At 39.0% G+C, this 20,383-nt stretch overlaps 2 protein-coding genes across 2 annotated transcripts; one reads left to right on the plus strand and one right to left on the minus strand.

Annotated features, from left to right (window-relative positions):
* Nucleotides 1-2,578: 2,578 nt before the first annotated feature.
* On the minus strand, nt 2,579-8,888 carry plaa (phospholipase A2-activating protein). The gene is made up of 13 exons (XM_010794878.1): nt 8,646-8,888; nt 7,659-7,852; nt 7,438-7,538; nt 7,118-7,238; nt 6,698-6,865; nt 6,193-6,328; nt 5,913-6,082; nt 5,646-5,794; nt 5,120-5,405; nt 4,962-5,033; nt 4,417-4,524; nt 4,078-4,248; nt 2,579-3,865 (listed from the first exon to the last, which is right to left on the minus strand). Exons 1-13 carry the CDS (start codon nt 8,792-8,794, stop codon nt 3,297-3,299), a joined length of 2,394 nt encoding a protein of 797 aa, XP_010793180.1. The 5' UTR covers nt 8,795-8,888; the 3' UTR covers nt 2,579-3,296.
* A 989-nt stretch (nt 8,889-9,877) lies between these two features.
* zdhhc21 (zDHHC palmitoyltransferase 21) lies at nt 9,878-16,771 on the plus strand. Its single transcript, XM_010794879.1, has 8 exons — nt 9,878-9,958; nt 11,041-11,208; nt 11,300-11,398; nt 11,802-11,913; nt 12,069-12,207; nt 12,902-13,018; nt 13,670-13,713; nt 14,306-16,771. Exons 2-8 carry the CDS (start codon nt 11,055-11,057, stop codon nt 14,436-14,438), a joined length of 798 nt encoding a protein of 265 aa, XP_010793181.1. The 5' UTR covers nt 9,878-9,958; nt 11,041-11,054; the 3' UTR covers nt 14,439-16,771.
* Nucleotides 16,772-20,383: the final 3,612 nt, after the last annotated feature.

Consider the following 20,383-nt stretch of genomic DNA (forward strand, 5'->3'; position numbering starts at 1 on the left):
CTGTGTCGTCCGTTGGCAGTCCTCGAGGGAGAATCCGACTGCACTTTCACTATCCAACGTGTTTATGATGCGCCAGCGGACGTCATAAATGTGCGTCTGCTGCTGTGGGGAAACTATAGCAACTACAGTTTTCTATACAGCGGACTACAACATGAACGACGGACTACTGTAAACTCATCTAGAGACTCTGCACCGTGCTCTGATGCTGTTGTTTTATGCTTTATGAACGTGGACAACAGAGAAACATATTATTCATGACCAAAGTTGGAATTTAAATAAAAAGGAAAGTGAAGAATTGCCACAACTTGCCGAGGCATCTGCTGNCCTTCCGTGGCAAATGCTGCTATTTAAACCCGTATTTATCGTGTAAAATGTCGCTGTTTAGGCATGACTTTATCGAACTGATCTGTACACAGGACTGATATGCGATCTCTATTTTTCCAAAAGATTATACATTATCATTTCTATTCAATTTTACTTGGAGCATGGTTTGCTGAAATAAACAAACGTGCTATATTTATGATGAAATATTGGCGAATGAGGGTTGCAACGCCCTTGGCAATTGTCGCTTCTTGAGGGGAGTTTCCACTGCTTGCTACGATAAACCAGGTGTATNGCTGCTATTTAAAGCCGTATTTATCGTGTAAAATGTCGCTGTTTAGGCATGACTTAATCAAACTTAACTGATGTGCGATCTCTATTTTTCAAAAATATGATACATTATAATTTATATTCAATTTTACTTGGAGCATGGTTTGCTAAAATAAACAAACGTGCTATATTTATGATGAAATATTGGCGAATGAGGGTTGCAACGCCCTTGGCAATTGTCGCTTCTTGAGGGGAGTTTCCACTTCTTGCTACGATAAACCCGTTGTATTATGACTAGTAAAGACAAATAATTAACAAATAAATATCTGTATTGACACAGCAACGTGTACACTGGTGTTATTAGAACTGATTGCAGTTGCCACTGCTAGTGAGATGCTAATTTTTACTTTATAAATTAGGCAAAGGACAGTTATATTTGCCCCATGCCTTCAGCAGCAGCAGGCCATTCACTTTGATTTTATCCCGTTATGAAATGTCATCCTTTCGTCAATAAAGAAATGCTACATAAACGTTATCTTGCACGTTTTATCGAACCATCTCCGTTTCTAACTTTCAATATATTTAAAAAGAGATATCTCGCTCATCTGCGTGCGGGGGCGGGGCCTCACATACATGCTGCTGCGCTGTGCACACAGTTCTGCCGGTAATAAATATTACATTTTGTGAGGAAACTTTTCCACCAATAATTCAAATAAGTATTCCAAAATGTATGCACTTCAGGTTTACGAAAGAAACTGTAATCAGATTAGTTGTTTTACAAATGTAACGTGACCTGAATACAGTAAGGCTACTTGATTTTTGTATTCTGATTACGTAACGCCGTTACATGTATTCCGTTACAACCATAGACTATATATTATTATTACATATTACAACCGCTGGTTACAACCCAACCCTTTGTGACACTGTGTACAGATCATCAGTCCTGTGTACAGATCAGTTCGATAAAGTCATGCATAAACAGCGACATTTTACACGATAAATACGGGTTTAAATAGCACACACATCTTGTGGCAACTCCCGTTCAGCAGCGGCAGGTGCCTCGGCAAGTTGTGGCATCTGTGATATATGCCGGAAGTACTTGCCACAGAGGCCACAGAGTAGTGGCCTCTGTGGCAGATGCCGGAAGTACTTGCCACTGTCTGCAGATGCCACGAAATGCGCTTGCTGTCTCTCAATTTATGCTCGTCACCAGGGGCGGACTGGGGGGGAAGCAGAGCCCGAGAGAGAAATCTTATCTCTCTATGACTCTGGGGGGGAAGTAGCCCGGGGGTTGATTGACAGACAGGCCCACTTAATGCGCGGCATATCGGCCGGCCGGCGACGAAAGTATGTTACTTAACAAAAAACCCTATGCATTTTATGTTATTTTGAACCATTAATCACATTACCGGAGCCCTTGAGTTGCCTAGAGCGAAATAGTTACAGCATATATTTAGTGACTTTAATGATTGGTCTCGCACAATACACGTCACCAACACCAGAATGAGGCGAAAAGTATTAAACCAGGTGAAAATCATTATACGTCTGGGCCCACAGTCTATGGTCTGGGCATGTTGAGAGCTATGGTTGAGAGCTGCTATAACAAACAGGGGGAGATTGTCGGTTCCGTAAGAGCCAGCATGCGGGACCGGCTGTACAAGGTAGTGATGGGCAAATTAAGCTTTTTGTGAAGCATCGAACCACTTGAACAATTGTTTCGAAAATAGGTTCATTTCATAGCTTCAGTTACAGCGACCTCTTAACTTTTTCTGTTGTACAGGTAGTTTTTAAATAACAAATTGGACTACATGCTTAGTTTGTCGGTGTTTTACACTAAAGCTGGTATTTTTGCCCTAATATTAAAAGTGTGACTGAGATAAAAGTAACAGAGGACTTTTATTTTTGAAGGGCCGCTGCCGGTACAGTACGCAACCTCAAAAGCACGTTTTGAATACGAGCAGAAATCTTACTGACACACAAGTTATTAAAATCCAGGGGTTATTTATTATTTATAAATGCCACATGAACATTTAAAGAGCTCACTCCAAGAAACTAAATACAGAAATCATATCCACACAATTACTGACTCAGTAGACTTGATTTACAGAATTATTATTTGAAAGCAAGAAATAAATCCTGAGAACCTATTAGGGCCTATTTAATTTTAAATTATGTATGTCACCTTCATTTAGTTTTCCTTTACATGGATAAAGATCTTCACCATAAACCGATGCAGAAAAGCATTAATTACTGCAGATAATTTCCATCGGAGGGATAACAATTAAGTGTGTGGCGCACCAACTCCTTTTTCTTATTAGTGGCAAATCGTTTTTTTAACCAAATAAGTAGTCTACTGGTTACAAAGTAGCAGTCAATTATTTTACTAGCCATCTGAAAAGTTAGAAAATTCTGAAATCACAATATCCTTCACCAGTTTCCTATTGCATAGTGATTTAACTTTACAGTGTTTTAATAATATTTCACACACATTTATAATCAATTATGACATGCAGTTGCCCAACACTTCCAAACAAATTAGTCAAGGGGCTTGAAAAAGGTGGTGCAGTAATCGAAAACACAGGCTTAGCATTAATGTGTCCTTTTTTATTGCAGAACATACAAGTATTGAAGTCTCCACCACAACCGATTAAGCATAACAGAGTGATCGTAAGAAAGAAGTGCTTTTTTTCTAATCATTCACATCATTGCATTTCTTTTAAAACCAGCTTGCAACACTCGGCCACCTTTGATGGGTCAGACACAGATGAGTATTTGGAAATCTGAGAGTTGACCCCCAGGGAGCGAGCCAGCTCTCTGGCTGACTGGTCCGAGGACACGATGGTTCCCAAGGCCACCAGCAGCCGGAAAACAGCCTCCTTGTCTTGTACCGTCTCCAGAGCCCGGCTGGCCACAGACAGGCACTGGGCCTTGGCCTCGAGATCTGGTTGGCTGTGCAGGCAGCTAGCGTAGTTAAGCACCAAAGTGGCCAGGGCAATGTGGATGTTCTTATTGCAGATACCGGCCAGGTCGGCAGCTCGTGATAGCACCGTTTCTCGCTGGGCCAGGAGGAGGGCCCGGCCCTGTCTGCCCATAAAGCAGTTACACAGAGTCCGCAGCGCCAGCATCTGGTTGGCAGGGCGACCCTCAGGGCTCATCAGGCTCAGCAGGTGGTTGCACAGCTGGACCCCCTCTGCCTCTCCGCAGAGGGTCTCGTTAACTGTCGGGTGGCGCACTGCCAGCCTCATAATGTCCAGCACAGGAAACACAATGTCTAAGGTCCAGAGGGAAAGAAAGCAGAGTTTAGTTTGTGAAAAATATTGAACCTTAAAGTGGCAATAGACATGTTTTTTTGATGACATCAAATGCTGGGAGAAATATGATTTTTTTTTCAGGTTAATCTTTTCTGATTTTGATCATAACTTGCCACTACATCAATCCAAAAAAATATATTTATCATAAAGTGTTGGAATGCTGTGGTTATACCTTCAGGCCAGTGAGAGGCCTTCCACAGCAGGTTGATCTCCTGGATGGTTGGGGGAGCTTCAGAGGAGTTGGGCTCAGAGATGGACCCCAGCAGCCTCACCAGACTCTCCAGAGCCTCTTGGGAAAGCTTGTATTCCTGAGGGGCACTTCCATTCAGCTCCTTTATCTTGGCTGGAGAGGAAAGAACACATCATCACAGTAAGGAGGGTTTATAGAACAGGGACATTTTGGGACAATACCCATGTGACGATAAATTCATTGTAAATGTTGATTATTAAAACATTTAAAAGTTGGTGGATTTTAGAGACACAACATCAAACCCAAAGTTGAAATGCTCACCAATGATCTGCGCGGAGTTGGCTTGCTCAAAAGTCACTCCATCAGTTTTGGGGAAGTAGATGTTAGTCGACGCCTGTCTGAGAGCTGCTGAGGAGTACGCACTTCCGCCTGAAGAGTACGATCAATGAGTGGAAAACTCAACATTAAAAAAGGGCAATAGGATGATTTATACTCTTTCAGTAGAAATGTATTGTGCTTAAATCAGGATATTGTGACACAGAAACACGTTGTCATAGTAAATAATAAAAAGTACCTTCCAACTCAAATGTTTGCAGAAAATCTGATCAATTTTATAGCTATCCTTAATGGAAAAATGTCAAACCAGTAGAACCATTTCTTAACTTTAGAGGCCATTGTGTGAGACTTTTGACCTGACATTTTTTAATATGTGCGTATTTGCATATTTGGAAACAGTTTCTTATTTGAAATTATATTTTTCATATCCAAGCTTGCGAATGAATTCCTGGTCTCAATTTTATTATTTTTTTCCATAGTTCACACTGAGTTTTCTCATTAAATCAGACATTCCTCAGGTAGTAACTCACCTGTGAAGGGATCTGCCACACCTGAAGAAGCAATTGGGCTCGGACCCGACCCTGGAATGTAGCGACCGGAGCCTGTGACGAGAAAGAAATCAAACAGCTGTAAAAAAACAGCATCTCTAGTGATGGTCAGATTGTTAAAAAGTAAATTAAGTAAATACCTGTGAAGGGATCAGCTCCAAAGGCTGACCTCTCATCAGAAGCTCCGGGGATATACCGAGCTCCTCCAGTGAATGGGTCTCCTCCGGCGGGCGGGTTTGGTCCCACCACCTGTCCTTTGGTATTCTCGATTATAAAATTGGCTACCTGGTCGAGGAACGAGGGGCTGAGGTCGTTCTTCTGCAGGAAGTTGTGCGCTGTCAGCCAAGGGTCCTCTGCCACGTTGTAGGGAAGCTTCATGGACGGCCCGCCCTCATTCACGTCAATGGTGAAGACAAAGTCATATTCCTGAGGGGAGATCAGGAGACATTTATGACTCTTTTCAAGCGTGCATGCTTATTTCACCTTGGCTAAAATTAGTCATTAGACAGAAAGTCGATCAGCAACTCAACCCAAATATGGAGATTTGCTGCTTTTTCTTTATATTATAATTTTAAAGTGAATATCTTCGGGTTTTGGAGGAACTAAAAGATCACCTTGGACATTTTATTGTACATTGCAGCCCTTTCAATACGTTTATGGTATTACCTTTCCTTCATACATCACACTTTTGGAGGTCGCGTTGGAGCCCCCGACCACATCTCCGATTTTCATCCAGCGGGCATCACTGACACTCCACTGATATGCCTCCACCTTATCTCCTTCTTTAATCAGACGCGTCTGTCCGTCACGATTCCCTTGAGGAAATAAGCCAAAAAATCTCGATGTAGAAATAGCATTGGGTCTTTTTCATTTTCAGACAGAATTGAGCAATCTTGGATGTAAATATCATAACATAAAAGTCTCTTTCTTTACCAGGCTCTTCAAGGTGTTCCCTTCCAGAAAGATCCTCAATTTTGATGTCTCCGAGGTCGCCCGTCTTAGGGTCGATGATGGTTTTGGAGAGTTCGTCCTCAAAAGCCTGCAGGTCTTCTGCACTCGCAATGCGGTCTACGACTTCCGTGAACACGCGGATAATGCCGTCACTGTAGCACAGGAGCAGAACAAATCTGAGAATCTCCATCATGTTGCGTCATGTTGCATGAGTCGTGTCAGAAATGAAACTAGAGGAAAAGTAGAGAAAAAAAGTTGTTACCTGGCTCCAATGGCTATATCGCCGTTAGGTAGAATACAGCAGCACCAGACGGACTGGGCGGGCAGACGGATGGTCTGAGAGCACTCTCCCTGCCTCCATATCCTCACAGTCCTGTCCTCTCCCGTTGTTACAAAGTCTAATGGAAAAGCATCAGTCAGAAATCAGGTTGAGCCAGCTACCATCTTACAGTCTTTCAAGTGTTTACATTTGACAGGCTTATAGAAGTCAGTCCTAAACTGACTTCAAGTAAAACTTGCTATCAAGTTGCTAATTTAGTTATTTTAGTTTAGTGATGGAACTTTGTTTGTATTTGTCTTCCTATTGTTACATATTGAGACCACGTTGTACATGAGTTGTATCACTTTCTGATTATCAATAAATAAAGTCTTTCAGTTAAACAAATTCCGGTTCAATAAATGACCATGGTCGTACAGTTCGTTACAAACATTACACACACCATTCTGCTCTTTTATAGGCATTTAAATATCAATATAATGGAACAAACCTTGGCAATTGGGGAAGACGGATATGCTGTAGATGTAGTTGGTGTGGCTGTAGTAGACCTGTACACACTCCCCAGTCACCAGCCACCTTCTGATACTGGCGTCGTTGCTGCAAGAGAAGAACTCAGTGTCGCTGATCACTGCCAGCCCTCGGACACAGTCCTCATGTCCTGAAAAGAGAGAAAAACAGGTTGTTTTGTTATCATAGATTTAAACCTTAAACCCCTCGGCTCCCAGAAAATGTAGTTTATTGTTGTAAAGATTAAAAAGATAAGCCAAAATTATGTTTATTCATTATCAAAGAGTGAAATAATTAGCTGTTCCTACTTATCAACAGCTAAACTTTAGTTTTAGTTTCAGCACACTGATAAAAAAACAAAGGAAAAAAGGAATTGGTTCACATGTGTCAATCTAACTCTCACCTGTATATGTTTTCTCACAGCGACCAGCTTTCCAAAGCTTTATGGTCTTGTCTGCTGATCCGGACAGCATAAGGCCTTGTTCAGGTAAGATGACCACTGCCCACACTGCTGCGGTGTGGCCCTGTAGAAAAAATGAACGAGCAAAGGTTATAATCTGTACCACACACCATATAAAAATGATCGCTTGTTACAGTTGCATATATCAAATCAACGTTGAGACATGTTGTAAAAGTGATAATGTCAACCACAGTCTATCAAAGAAAACAACATCTGACAAACAGCCAGACATTCGGAGTGGCACCATAGAAGCTTCAGCGTACCTGCAGGGTCATCATGCACTTTTCATTGAGCCACACTTTGGCGGTGGTGTCCCAGGAGCCACTTAAAAGTGTGCCAAACTTCCCAGAAGACAGAGTGCAAACTGTGGAGAGTAAGCATAGATAGTTTGAACCAGAAAAACCGAGATTTCTCGACATTATGACAAATAAGATGCCTATTAGAATGTAATCAACCTGGGAGTGCACAGTGAGGCACTACTCACCTGTGTTTTTGTGACCTGTGAGAGTGAATACCGGCTGTGCTTGGTCCAGTGTGAACACACATATGTTATTATCATTTCCACCTGAGGCAATGAGTCCTCGAGGATATGTTTCACTGGGAGCGATGACGCATACGCAGGATACAAAATTGGTGTGGCCAGAAATACTGTGCATCTCTGTGAAACCGTTATCAGGGCTGTCAAGAGAGGGTGAGAGAAGACAAAGACAGTGGTTATTTCTGCGAAAACAAGTAGTGGAAGAACATAAAAGTACATTTAACATAATTGAACTAAAATAATTACTTACAAAAAATATAGTACAACAGGTACAATTAAACAACAAAAAAGCCCATTTCACAATTATCCATCAGAATAATAAGTATTGTTGGATTAATATGTGGATAGATTTTGTGATATCTGCCAGCAGGGGATCAATAAAGTCCTAACAATACATCGTCTTTTTTTGTTGACATTATTTCGTGTTATTTATCTAAATCTTTGTCGAAACTAGTGACTGAATGTTTTTGTGTAGTGTGTGATTTAAAAAAGTACAATATTTGCCTATGAAATGTAGTGGAGTTAAAGATAAGAACCTCAACATTTACAGATCTTGAGTAAATGCGTAACTTAATACTGGAAGGAACAAGTGGTTGTCAATTTTGTGGCTTATAAAAAGTTCAGTAAATTAACAGTCCATCAATCGAAATATGGTGGACTTTAACAGCTCATGGGAGATGTGCGCTGTGTACATTGGGAGTTGCAGTTGAATGAATGACAAAGCTAATTTGAGTAACGTTAGCAAACCGCTCAGCTAGCTAACTTAACTGCCATTACCAACCTAACACTTGTGAATAAACAGCTGCAACTTTAATGGGGTTATTAATCGGCTTGCTACTGTTTTGGTTAAGTGAGGATAGGTCATTATAAACTAAGCTAAAACCTCGCCGACCAACACAATTAGTTAGTGTGTAGCAGGCTAATGCTAGCTACCTTGAGTTTGGTACCCAGACTCTTCCGGTTCGGTCTCTGGACACAGACACAAAAGCTCCCTCTGGAAAAACAGCACTCGCGAGTCCCCTTACGTCCATCTCATGGCCCGGGATGGAGCACCGGAGTTTGTATGAGCTAGATGATGCCATTTTGTCCCAACAACACGACGAACTACCTCAGTTGAGTTGTAATATGCGGCGTTGCTGTCAACAAACACCGGCCGCTAATGCTAGCGGAAGTAGAATTACGTCACTGTCATGTATTTGCGCTAACTGTCACAGGAAGTAGAACATGGAAAACTGAATACATATTAAAAGCATAGACTGTATATATAAAGATTAAAAGTCACAATTTCGTAATTAATTATTTAGTGAGAAAAAGAAAATGACTGTAAGGGGTTTTTTTTTTCTAGTATCCATTCGGAAAATTCAGTAGGCCTACATGTTATGGATACTATTCACTCAAACTAAGAATGTAAAATGTTAGCATAATGCTACTTTGAAAACAAAAACCTAGGTTTGGCAGACTGCCAATTTATAGTTTTTACTTTACATTCATAAAGCTAAGTCTGTAAGATGTATTATTTAATGTTATCATAATGTAATGTTTCTTTATCATCTTTTATAATAGGATTTAAGTGGATGGCCTCGAGATGTACTAATCATTTATCACCAGAAGATGGCAGCAAACTATTTTCACTGGTGCTGCTGCACTGCGCTCAAGAGAGTCCACCCGAGTCCACCGCCCACCTGTTTATCAAGCTGCCGAAAACAACCAGTATACAACAGGAAACGTGTTTTGTTCAAATAAAATAATAACGATTCCGATTCTAGCATTCATAAGCTCCCACCCACCAAACACAGGCTTCATGACGTGTTTGAAACAAAATGTTTGTAGTCGAAAGAGGCAAATGGAATAAGATTAAAACCTAAAATGTATTTATATTTTAAGTAGTCTGTTTGACTTGTTATAGTTTCTTTACATAAAGGAAATCAAAAATAACTTCCAAAAAGTAGATGCTTTTTGCAATTGTTATTAAAAGTCAAACCAAAAGTTGTTTATTCATTTGAATTAATTTTTTTTGTTATTTATGTGGCAGAAGATAATTGTTCTTCTGGTAAATTAAAAACTTCAATAATTATTTCGTAATCAGAATGTTTTATTTTGTAGTAAAACCGGAAGTGTGTTTTATTTTGTTGCAGGTGTCACACCCGTCACACCGCTGCTCCTGTCCAGCCCACAGAGGCTCGGATGAGGAAGTAGCTACACTGATGATACGTGCCCCGAATAAGGAATAGGACAGCACGAAAAAAGTATGTATCTTTTCATTTTATTGTAGGATATCATGACTTACGGTCATTACGTTGAATTGTGTGATTTGTATATGAACATGAGGTAATTAAATCACGTTAACACGCTTCTGTTAGCTGACAGTGAAGCAATAGAGCCAAGCCCATCGCGGCTCCAGTGTTGTCAGCAGTATGAAGGATGGAGCAGGCGAGGCTGGCCCACAACAAGGTTACCAGTGCATATGAGCAGGTTTATCATCAGGACTGTCAGGCTGGGCTATATTAGCTCAAACTGATCATGTTTAAAATATGTGTAAGGTGATGTGAGGTGGTTAGGGCTGGGCTTGTTTATAGACACCTGCTTCATGACACAGTAGTAGTAGATAGTAGTAGGCCTGTGTGTTGACTAATTGAAAAACATGACTCAATATTCCCTCTTCAACCCATGTCAGATATCTCAATCATTCTATTTTGCTTTTGGTCAGTCATATACAGAAACATTTTCAATGCTATGTTACAATATTTAAAGCAACATGTCACAGCTTTGATTAAATCAATGGTACCACGATGATGATGATGATGATGATGATGATGATAGTCTTTCACACAGTGTTGGGAAGGTTACTTGTGAAATGCAATAGATAACATATTATTAATTTCCATGTAATAATTTAATAAGTAACACAACTATTAGGACTGCCTAAAATTAAGATAATGAAAAAGGGAGATGTGACAGGAGAGGTTGTGAAGCCATAGACTTATACGACAATCCCTTTTACTTCAGGAAAAGTACAACCAATTTAAAAGTTACATACAACCAACACATTGATTAAATGAAAAAAGAAGCACACAAAGCAAGCAAACAAACAAACTAACCAGTCAATGCTATCAATCAATTCTAAAAACAAAATAAATACATGGATAACAATACAGGGAACTATGTTACAATTTAATTTGTAAGTCAAAAACGTAAGGCTGCAACTCATTGTTACTCTCCCTCTCTGTTAATGCAAAGGAATAATAACAATCCAGTAAAACATGTATGTCTGATATCTGAGGATCTCCTCCCAAGTATCTTAAAGCAGATCTGTGTGTGTCGTTTGCAGGTTTCCCAGCAGCCATGAAGCTACGACTGCACTTCGTGGTGGACCCTATGGGCTGGCTATGTATCAGCATGGTGTTTGGGATCTGGCTCTACAACACCTTCTTCATCCCTGAACTGGTTCTGCTTCCACACTACAACGAGGGACACATCCCCTGGGCCATCGTAGTTTGTGCGTATCCTTTTTGAGACACAGATAAATAGATTAAAAAGAACATTTCTCAACGGTTGGGGAGGGAATTGACCACTGTGTATTCCCTCAGGTTATTACATTGCATCAGGACTCTGCTTGGCGGCCCTCTTCAGAGCTTCTACGGCGGATCCTGGCCGTCTTCCTGTAGACCCCAAAATACCTCACTCCGGTATGGATCCACATCCAGGGTGTCAGATTTAGGGAATAGAATTACATATTTTAATTATACCAATCTTTATTGTTGTCATACATTGTAGAATATCGTCCCAACTACATATGAACACATTACAATAAAATGCTCCTTTTCTCAGAAGGACATCACTTGAAAAACAAATATATATAACTGACTGATTAAATGCACAATTCTTCCGTAGAAATATAGTCATGTGTTACAAGTAAGATTTGAATAGAGTTTTTAGCATCTGTGGGAAAAACATGCTGGCAATCGTTAATAGGAATTGATAAGCATGTGAAATGGATATCAGCGAATACTTCTCATTCAGTCTGTAAATATGCTATTACTGTGTCACCTAATGATATTTAATACTACAGGTGATCTGTTTGTGTCACAGAGCGAGAGCACTGGGAGTTGTGCAATAAATGCAACTTGATGAGACCCAAAAGGTCCCACCACTGCAGTCGTTGTGGCCACTGTGTGCGCAAAATGGACCACCACTGTCCTTGGTAAGGATACACACACACACACACACACACACACACACACACACACACACACACACACACACACACACACACACACACACACACACACACACACACACACACACACACACACGTTATATGAGGTCATGTTGTAAATCCTGTTTACTTCTTTCCAGGATCAATAACTGTGTGGGAGAAGACAACCACTGGCTCTTCCTGCAGCTCTGTTTCTACACTCAGGTTCTCAGTCTGTTCACCCTGGTGCTGGACTTCTGTCAGTACTATTACTTCCAGCCACTCACAGGACTAGACCAGGTACATTCTGTAGGAAAATCAGTAAATCATACCTTCATTTGACAGAAAAATGATTTTGGAGTTTACAAATTGTATTTCAGACATGTGTATCAGTATCCATTCATCATAATCCTTGTGCATCCCTGTACATGTCTTTACAGGACAAATATAAATGCATAAAAAACTGATGATATTGTTATATTATGTTCTACTTTCACAGAAATAATATTTGAACCAACTTTAGTCCTGATTATTGCCAAATGTTCATTCTTTATCATACATTTACCCATTTAAATTAAAGTTTTTGTACATGATATTTGGTTGTCAGGAAAATAACAAAGGTTCTCTCATAATATGGGATTGGTTATTTACAACAATAACTTTTTTTTTTAGCAGGAAACTAGCCCTAACTAGAAATGTTGGTTTTAATGGGGAAATGTTTTACTCAAGATTCTTTACTATCTGTTTTTTAGTGACACACTTTATTGTAGACTTGTATCAAAGGAGCTGAGGTTAAACTTTAAAGTTGGAACCAAAACACACCCATCAGGCTATCTGCATTAGAACAGACACAATTATATTAAAAGAAAGGAGCAAAAGTTTCCTTTGTGATGTGAGGCATGAAGGTTAAAGTGCTTGATGCAATGCTCCATCCTGTAAGAATCAGTTGCAAAAACAAATATAAAAGATGTAGTCTTCTGCTTCCTTCCACCAGGAGAAGTTTACAACTCGCCATGAACTGGCTCTGATGAGAGTCTCAACGCTGATGGGTCTCATGATGTTTGGTGGCATGAGCAGCTTGTTTTACACTCAGATGGCTGGCATCCTCTCTGTGAGTACACAGTGAGGACTAAACACTCATTATCATGTTTCAAATGACATCCTCTGCTGTGATTAAGACGGAATCTTATGTCTTTTCTTAACAGACTGCAGTAATTACTTCCAAGCTTATGTAAATCTTTACCATTAGTTTGTAGGAGCTTTCAAATGGTACTTTTTTTGCTTTATAATTGAACTTGTTAGTCCTGTTGAAGCAAGTTCTGTCTTTTGAAGAACAATCGAGCAAACTAGACAGCAGCACACAAAGCTCTAGACTCAACCAAATGACATTATACACAAAAATAAAACAATCAATGCCAGTAATGGAGTGATCAATAGGAAAGAAGCAAGAGAGAACAACTGGGCCCAGGCGGTGTGTGAATGTGTGTGTGCCTGCAAGTGTTCGTGCATCCTGTCAATGACAACATTTACCAGCAAGATATGAAGAATTGCATTTGTGATATTTTCCATGACATAATTCTAGTACAAGCCAAAGTAATTTTCAAGCTTTCTTCAAGAATGTTGTCAAAGCTGTAATGTTAGAAACGTCCATATATACTCAGCTTAGCTACGAAACACTGTTGGCAAGCTGTTGGTTGGTTATTTAGAGGAAAGTTTCTATATATGAAAAATATATTTTAATTTTGCTTTGCGCCCCCTACAGGATACTACCACCATTGAGAAGATGGCTCAGTTCTCAGATGAAGTGTGAGTATGTTTAACTTTGCTGGTCCCAAAGTGTCAATTAATCTCTATCTTGTTGAGAGTTAGCTCAGAAATCGACACCATGCTGGAGCAAGCAGCCATTTAGCTTAGCATAAGGAAAGGAACATAGGGGAAACAGTTAGCCTCACTCTATATAAAAAGGTTTTTAAAACAATTCATCTAACAGCACATATAAAGCTCACTGAAAATGTGATATCTAATTTGACTTGTATTACCTCTGGACAAAGCGGGCTTGCTCAGGACAGTCTTTATGCTAAGCTAACCGGCTGCTAGCTTCAGCTCTTACAAGCACAAACAGGCTACACCAGAACAGACCAACAAATGTCAATAAGGAGAAATGTGTTGCAGCTTTAGAAAAAATGCCAATGAAAAGACACATAAGAATCTCCAAAACAAGTAATACAAAATAAGAATTAGTAAGAACATTACCAGAAAATAAATGCAACACAAAAAACGCTGCTTAAAAGAGAAAGACAAAACAGCTTTATGCAACTTTTCTTCCTGCTGGTCTCTCTCTCTCAGGGGGAATCTCAAGTTTTAACATTAATTATTTTTCTTTTGTTTTTCTTTTTAGATATGGCTCAAAGAAATCCTGGCAGTGGGCGCTCACTGAAGTTTGTGGCACTCGCTGGAAACTCCTTTGGCTCATTCCGCTCCGAAGCAGGCAGCCGATCCAAGCCAGTCACCACTTCCGCACCCACGTCTAGGGCCGGTAGGTCCACAGTACCTCCTGCCTGCACAGATGGTAGGTGCTGCCATGATGAAACACTGAAAACACACTTTGAATCCATCTGCTCGCCTTCACCATCCTCTTTTGTGCTGTTGGAGCCGGGCCGCAGGCTCGTGGATATTCTCCGCTTTTTTTCTTCTTTTTTTTGCCTTTCTCCACAAAGCCTGACAGTAAACAGGGTCAAGAAACCCCTAAGGGAGTGATGGGAAAATGTTGCTTTTTTTACTCACTGTGACTGCTACTTTCAGCATTTTGAAAACACTTTTAATGGCTATTCGAAGGAATGGAAAAGCTGGCGAAAGGGACCCCTCTCAGGTTACTTTGACAAAGAGCCTTCACTACTGACCTTTAATCAGCTACAGACAGAACCAGAGTGACTCTAAGAAAGGCGTGTTTTTGTATAAAGTGTGTGCCTTGTTTCTTTTAACTATGCCATTTTGATTTGTCATGCATGAGCAGTTTTTCTATGTGTTCTGGTTGGTGATCTTATTGTGAATAGTGAAGGGATCTGGATTCTGGATATCCTTTAACCTGTGATCATACGATGGTTCATGAATGTTTCTGTTGGATTGTTCTCTGAACGCTTTATCTATTAAGGGGTGTTTTATGACGTTTGAGTCAAGTCCATAACTTGAATACTGATACATGACATTTTTATGACACACATGACAGGCCAGGTATGAAGGTGTGTAGTAGCAAGCCGACAGTTAGCACTTCCCCGTGCCATGGAAAAAATGTAGAAACAACTTTATACTATCGGTCAAGGCTGTAAATGTCGTAGTCAAACCTGCTGTATAATCAAGATGTTTCTCTGAGTATAATAGACATTCCACAGCCAATTAATATTATCACCTTATCATATCCTGTTGTGTAACTCTTATTGAAAGGGTTTAAGTGTCAAATGTTATCCTCAAAGATAAACCACTTTGTTTATGTTGCAAGAATAGTTTGACTTTTTGGGACATACAATGATATCAATCTTCTCATCTAAGTCTTTATAAATAAATACATATTAGTAATTACTTGAATATCTAACTTTTCCTTTAACTCAGTCTATCGACCATAGCACTTACAATGCATGAGCACAAATTAATTTCTCTCATTTTATTACTCCTGATTAGAATTTGTGGTTTATGTGCTTTTAAAGTTAAGTTTTAAATGTGTCTGAATGTTTGTGAATGCATAACTTTAATAATAGAACAACAACTAGCAGATAAGTCTACATGTGGTGACACTTGACAAAACACTGATTTATGTATGCTGGTTTTGCTGTAAAGCTATGGTACTGTTTAGAGATGTTATTGAATCATTTAACAGGATATATAAGGAGAAGATGATTCATTGCATAATTATAAAGCGTGGTTGTCACAGTGTGTAAAACTTGACAATCCTATAGATAAACCTGTACGTAAACAAAGCTTGCCAAGTGTGGGAAATATAACAATATCCAAGTAGTTTTAAGTGCCTTTTTATAGGTGTTATTTTTACTCTCACGGTACATCATCATTATCACGTTGGTCTCCATAAAAGCCAAAGACCTGGGGAAACGTTGCAATAGTCAACAAGCATTCAGTAAATGCATGTTTCACCAAATGTACGAAGGTAGAGGTTCAGTATTATGCACTGATTTTCACACTGGTACTCAGTGAGTTTTACTGGATCTATTGAAAGGAAGTCTCAATTTAAAGTTATTGTATTTATGTGTTGTATTCATATTTTAAATCAGATTGTTTGCTTTTGCACGAGTGTGTGTTGATAAGTGGTTTTTATAACTCTGATTCAGGTTCTTGTTTGTGATTTGTTTTATTTTGCGGTGGGATAAAGACTGGGCAAATGTGTATGATTGTCATTTAATAAGGAGGTACCGATCACTTTTAGAAATATGTTTTAAAAGCAATAAGCATTGTGTACAAGTAAAAGCCATTGTATTGTTACAACAGTAGTGGAATTCTCAAATGTATTTTGAAGTATGTAAACTGGATAGATGACGTACTAACCAGCGTTTACTTGACATCAATACTTCAGTAACCTCAGCCAGGATTAACACTACTGTAGCTGCTTTGTGTAGTTTTACAGTTTTTTCATTTACAGTATAAGACTGGTTTGAGTTTGTTAGATTTGAATACAGAGCTGCAGACTGGAGGTGTGTTATCTGGCATCCCCCAGGGCTCTCAGTTGGTATCTGTGCATTTTTCTTCACACTGTCCTTTTGCTGTACTCCAAATGTGTTTCAAGCTTTATTGTTTTTGATTCAAACCTCAAACACTGGTTACGTTTTGTGAATGAAATAAATACACAATGAATATGTCATACATTTCTTTTTGTTTATAAATGCCTATGGAAACTGTTTAATTGTGGGTGTATAAAACATCATATTCTTGTTCTATTAACTCAAAGTACAAAGTGTTTGTGGTAAATAAAGTCCTCTGGTTATATTACAAGCTGTTATGACCTGGCTCAAAAGGCCACAACAAAGAGGAGACACACCATATCAACGGTTAATAAAAGATGTTTATTTAGCCAAACAATTCAAATTAGCCAAATTAATGAAGTTCAACAATAAGTAAAGCATGAGGTGTGGACGTCAGTGGTATCAGTAGTGTAAATGCTGGGTGAGGGTTGCATGGACGTGTATGTGTGAGGGTGTTGAGGTGCACAAAGTAAAGCAACTAAAGTAACAACTGCATATGCTCAACAAAACCGGCGGCCTGTAGGGAAAAGCAGAGAGGGGCAGAGAGGCTTTAAATAGCTGCAGGGCACCAGGCCCAGGTGCCCTGAGTTACTGCAATCAAGGCTGGACACAGCAAAGCCACACCCTCTCCAGATGAACCCACAGGGGCATCACACAAGCATACAGAGTTTTACATTTCAGTATACTTGACAAACAATTTATAAAATCCTTCCAGCAGTTTGAATCTTTGGACATTCCCATATTGGAGAGCAATGTCTGAATAGAAGGAGTAGATGGAGCGTCTTCAAAGACTGCCAACAAATGGCCTCCCTTTGTCTATTAAGTGAAGTAATCAGCCGTAAAATGTGTAATGTAATGACAGAGGCCCTCAGTCAGACATGACAAGATTGATCCTGTTAAACACGTCCAGTACTTATCGAGATCATTATTTACCTTAGACTAGTAGCATTTAAATTAAACTAATCTCATATGTTCTGTTATGGAAAATATATTTCCTTTTTTATTCCAAAGACTAGCCAATGTTGCAGTATGCCTGATTCTGGCTCATTAAACTCAGACGGCCTGATTCTCCCAGTACATTGTGTGTCAAGTCAAAATAAGAGCAGCAGTTCAGTTCTTGCCATTGTCTCATCTTATGTCTCAGTGAGGCGTGTGTAATGTGTGCATGATCCGTGAACATAATCTATGTGCATTGTCTAAAATGGTTACATTTTTTTAAACATACACTGAACACACGGCCTTACACACACGGCCATACACACGCACATTGTATTAGACTCTGCAAACCTAAAAGGCTGGGTGTTATAGCCATTGTATAATATAGAAAGGGCATATCACGAATATCCTAAAACATCCTGTAATCAGTTTTCCTTGCATTCTGTTAGGAAAGAAATAATTATATTGAATCGCAGATGTATATTATAACTTATTGTGAGAGTTTCTTTGCATAATCTGCAATTCCCTATCTTAACCAACCAAAGACGTTGATTTGTCCACAGCTTCAATAAGGTCATCACTAACTTAGTTGTGAGTCCGGGATTATGCTTTTTTATTACTGATGCTTTTGAAGGGTTATGCTTTTTTTTAATAGATAGAATTAAGGGATGAATGAAACCATCTAATATAGTCCTCGAACAAATTCTACTTATTGTATTGTTTTCAGAACTAACATCCAAACCAGTTTTTATGACATAATTTACTAACACAAACACACCAGAGTGTTTTAATGAGCCTGGCAGGAATTTAATTAGTGAGTTTGGGCTGTGGCATATTAAAATTAAAAGAGTCCCGTGCAGATAATAGCAGTCTGCAGCGGCCTGGGTTAAATGTGCTTCTAATCTCTGGTAATGGTTGTTCAACTGGACTAATTAAATAAGTGACCACCTGCTACTCTTACAGTCTATGACATCTGGCTGAACAAAAGAAATAATTAGCCACATGCTTTATAAACATAAACTATATGCTTGCATCAGTTATCTCTCAGATACGAGGCTGTTTACCTGTCTGGGTTTGGAGTTAGTGGCTTGGCGTGTTCTGTGCCATTTCGCCAAGCCTAGACACGGATTAAGTCTTGAAGATATGATTTATGATCGGATCACAAATTATGGGTTCGCATGATCATTTTTTGATTTCCATCCATATGGGCCATTTTGCTTATACGAGTTGGTGATTATAGGGTCATCCCCAAAGATCAGTTATGCTTTACTTAGAGGACTTTTTATTTATTTAGTGCTTCAGGTAAGATCCAAAATGTTTGATAATCAATGTTTTGTAGTAGTGGTTTTTCTTATCATTAAGGAAATGCTCTTTTTTCATGTAAATAATGCAAAAAACAATCCAATCTGCTTTTTCAATCTTTAAAACTAGTGTTTCTCACAGACCTAATCTTGGGTAGAAACGTTGACATAGTGAGAAATTATTATTGTCTTTGTTTTCACTGTTAATAAAGGCATAATTAGATATTTCAGACCTCAGTGAGTCGTATGTATGTGTGCTTCCAGTAGCAGGTGTCTGCTACGTTCCTCCATTTTCAGCTCCGCTGCTGAACTTCCTGAAAAAGGAGGTATTGATTGGCGTATTGATTTTCAAATAAGCTCACATTGTAGAAAGTAGAAATCCAATTAAAAATGTTGAACTTGAAACAGTTAATCCTATCAAGACGATGAAATGTATCGATTTTACGCTCAAAATCAATAAGGTGCACAGATCGGCCCTGAACATTTCCTTTCTCAAAAAGAATGGAAGACGCATTTCAGGACAGCTGAACGATGTCACTGATAAACACATTTAGACCGGAGGAATTTACTTGTAAGGACTCTTATGAACAAAAATATAAAACTTTAAAAAATGTAATGGACTTGTTTGGGATACACTGCTTTCAAAACCAATGGTGAAATATGAAACATCTATTATATCTATTATCTCTTATTAACCATGCATTACAGCCAGGGTCTTTATACAGAAGTAATGCTTAACTTTTAGTTGTAGTCCTCTGAAACACAAGTTTAAAAATATTGTTTATCAGCAGTATTCATAAAAGTGGAAGAAGTTTTTAAGTCACATACATTGTTAAATATGTTTTTCGAAGTGTTAAAAACGGCCCAATGCTGGAAACAGATCAATATGGTTCTTTTCAAATGTTAAGTTCGATTTAAAAAAAATAAAATATAACAAAAGCCGAACAAATGCATATAACCATGCGAGGCTACTTTATTTATGGAGGACGTTTAATGCAGAGGTGGGTCCAGGGAGCTGTAGAGAGAAGTTAAAATAAAACAGTAAACTGAAACATGTATCAACAAATAAGATAAAATACCGAAAGAAAGGAAATAAATAAATAAAAAAGTTCAAATAGTATTAAGGATTTAGACTAATTTCTCCTTCATGCTGACATTTGTCTTCCTCAATGGCTGCTGAGTGTCTCATTGTTCTCTGCGTTTAACAACCAATTAAAATGGCCGGCTCCTAATTAGTGCTTTATTAAAGTCAGGTGCACTGGAAAGGTCAGCTGGGAGCAGTCAATTATTAAAGGCAGCTATGTAGTGCAATTTGCGGTAAGGCAAACATACAGCAACATCTTCACTGCAGGTGTATCATTCGAGAGGTTAATCATAATTTACATCAAATGTCTATAAATGATCAATTGTATTCCGTTCAGCAACTTCTGTTATATGTGTTAAAACCTACAATAAAGTCAATTGAAGCTCTTCATTTTACAGCATTAGCACTGA

This window comes from Notothenia coriiceps, unplaced genomic scaffold, assembly GCF_000735185.1.
Source record: "Notothenia coriiceps isolate Sejong01 unplaced genomic scaffold, NC01 NC01_scaffold00037246, whole genome shotgun sequence".
Classification (NCBI taxonomy): domain Eukaryota; kingdom Metazoa; phylum Chordata; class Actinopteri; order Perciformes; family Nototheniidae; genus Notothenia; species Notothenia coriiceps.

What these genes read in the sequence shown, in the direction of transcription:
- plaa (XM_010794878.1), bottom strand. Translation starts at nt 8,794, where the DNA reads ATGGCATCATCTAGCTCATACAAACTCCGGTGCTCCATCCCGGGCCAT. An exon ending in TGTGGCAGATCCCTTCACAG is followed by an intron (nt 4,525 to 4,961) that starts GTGAGTTACTAC and finishes CGTACTCTTCAG; the next exon opens with GCGGAAGTGCGTACTCCTCA. An exon ending in CAACTCCGCGCAGATCATTG is followed by an intron (nt 4,249 to 4,416) that starts GTGAGCATTTCA and finishes TTTCCTCTCCAG; the next exon opens with CCAAGATAAAGGAGCTGAAT.
- zdhhc21 (XM_010794879.1), top strand. Translation starts at nt 11,055, where the DNA reads ATGAAGCTACGACTGCACTTCGTGGTGGACCCTATGGGCTGGCTATGT. An exon ending in CCCCTGGGCCATCGTAGTTT is followed by an intron (nt 11,209 to 11,299) that starts GTGCGTATCCTT and finishes GTATTCCCTCAG; the next exon opens with GTTATTACATTGCATCAGGA. An exon ending in CACTCACAGGACTAGACCAG is followed by an intron (nt 12,208 to 12,901) that starts GTACATTCTGTA and finishes TCCTTCCACCAG; the next exon opens with GAGAAGTTTACAACTCGCCA.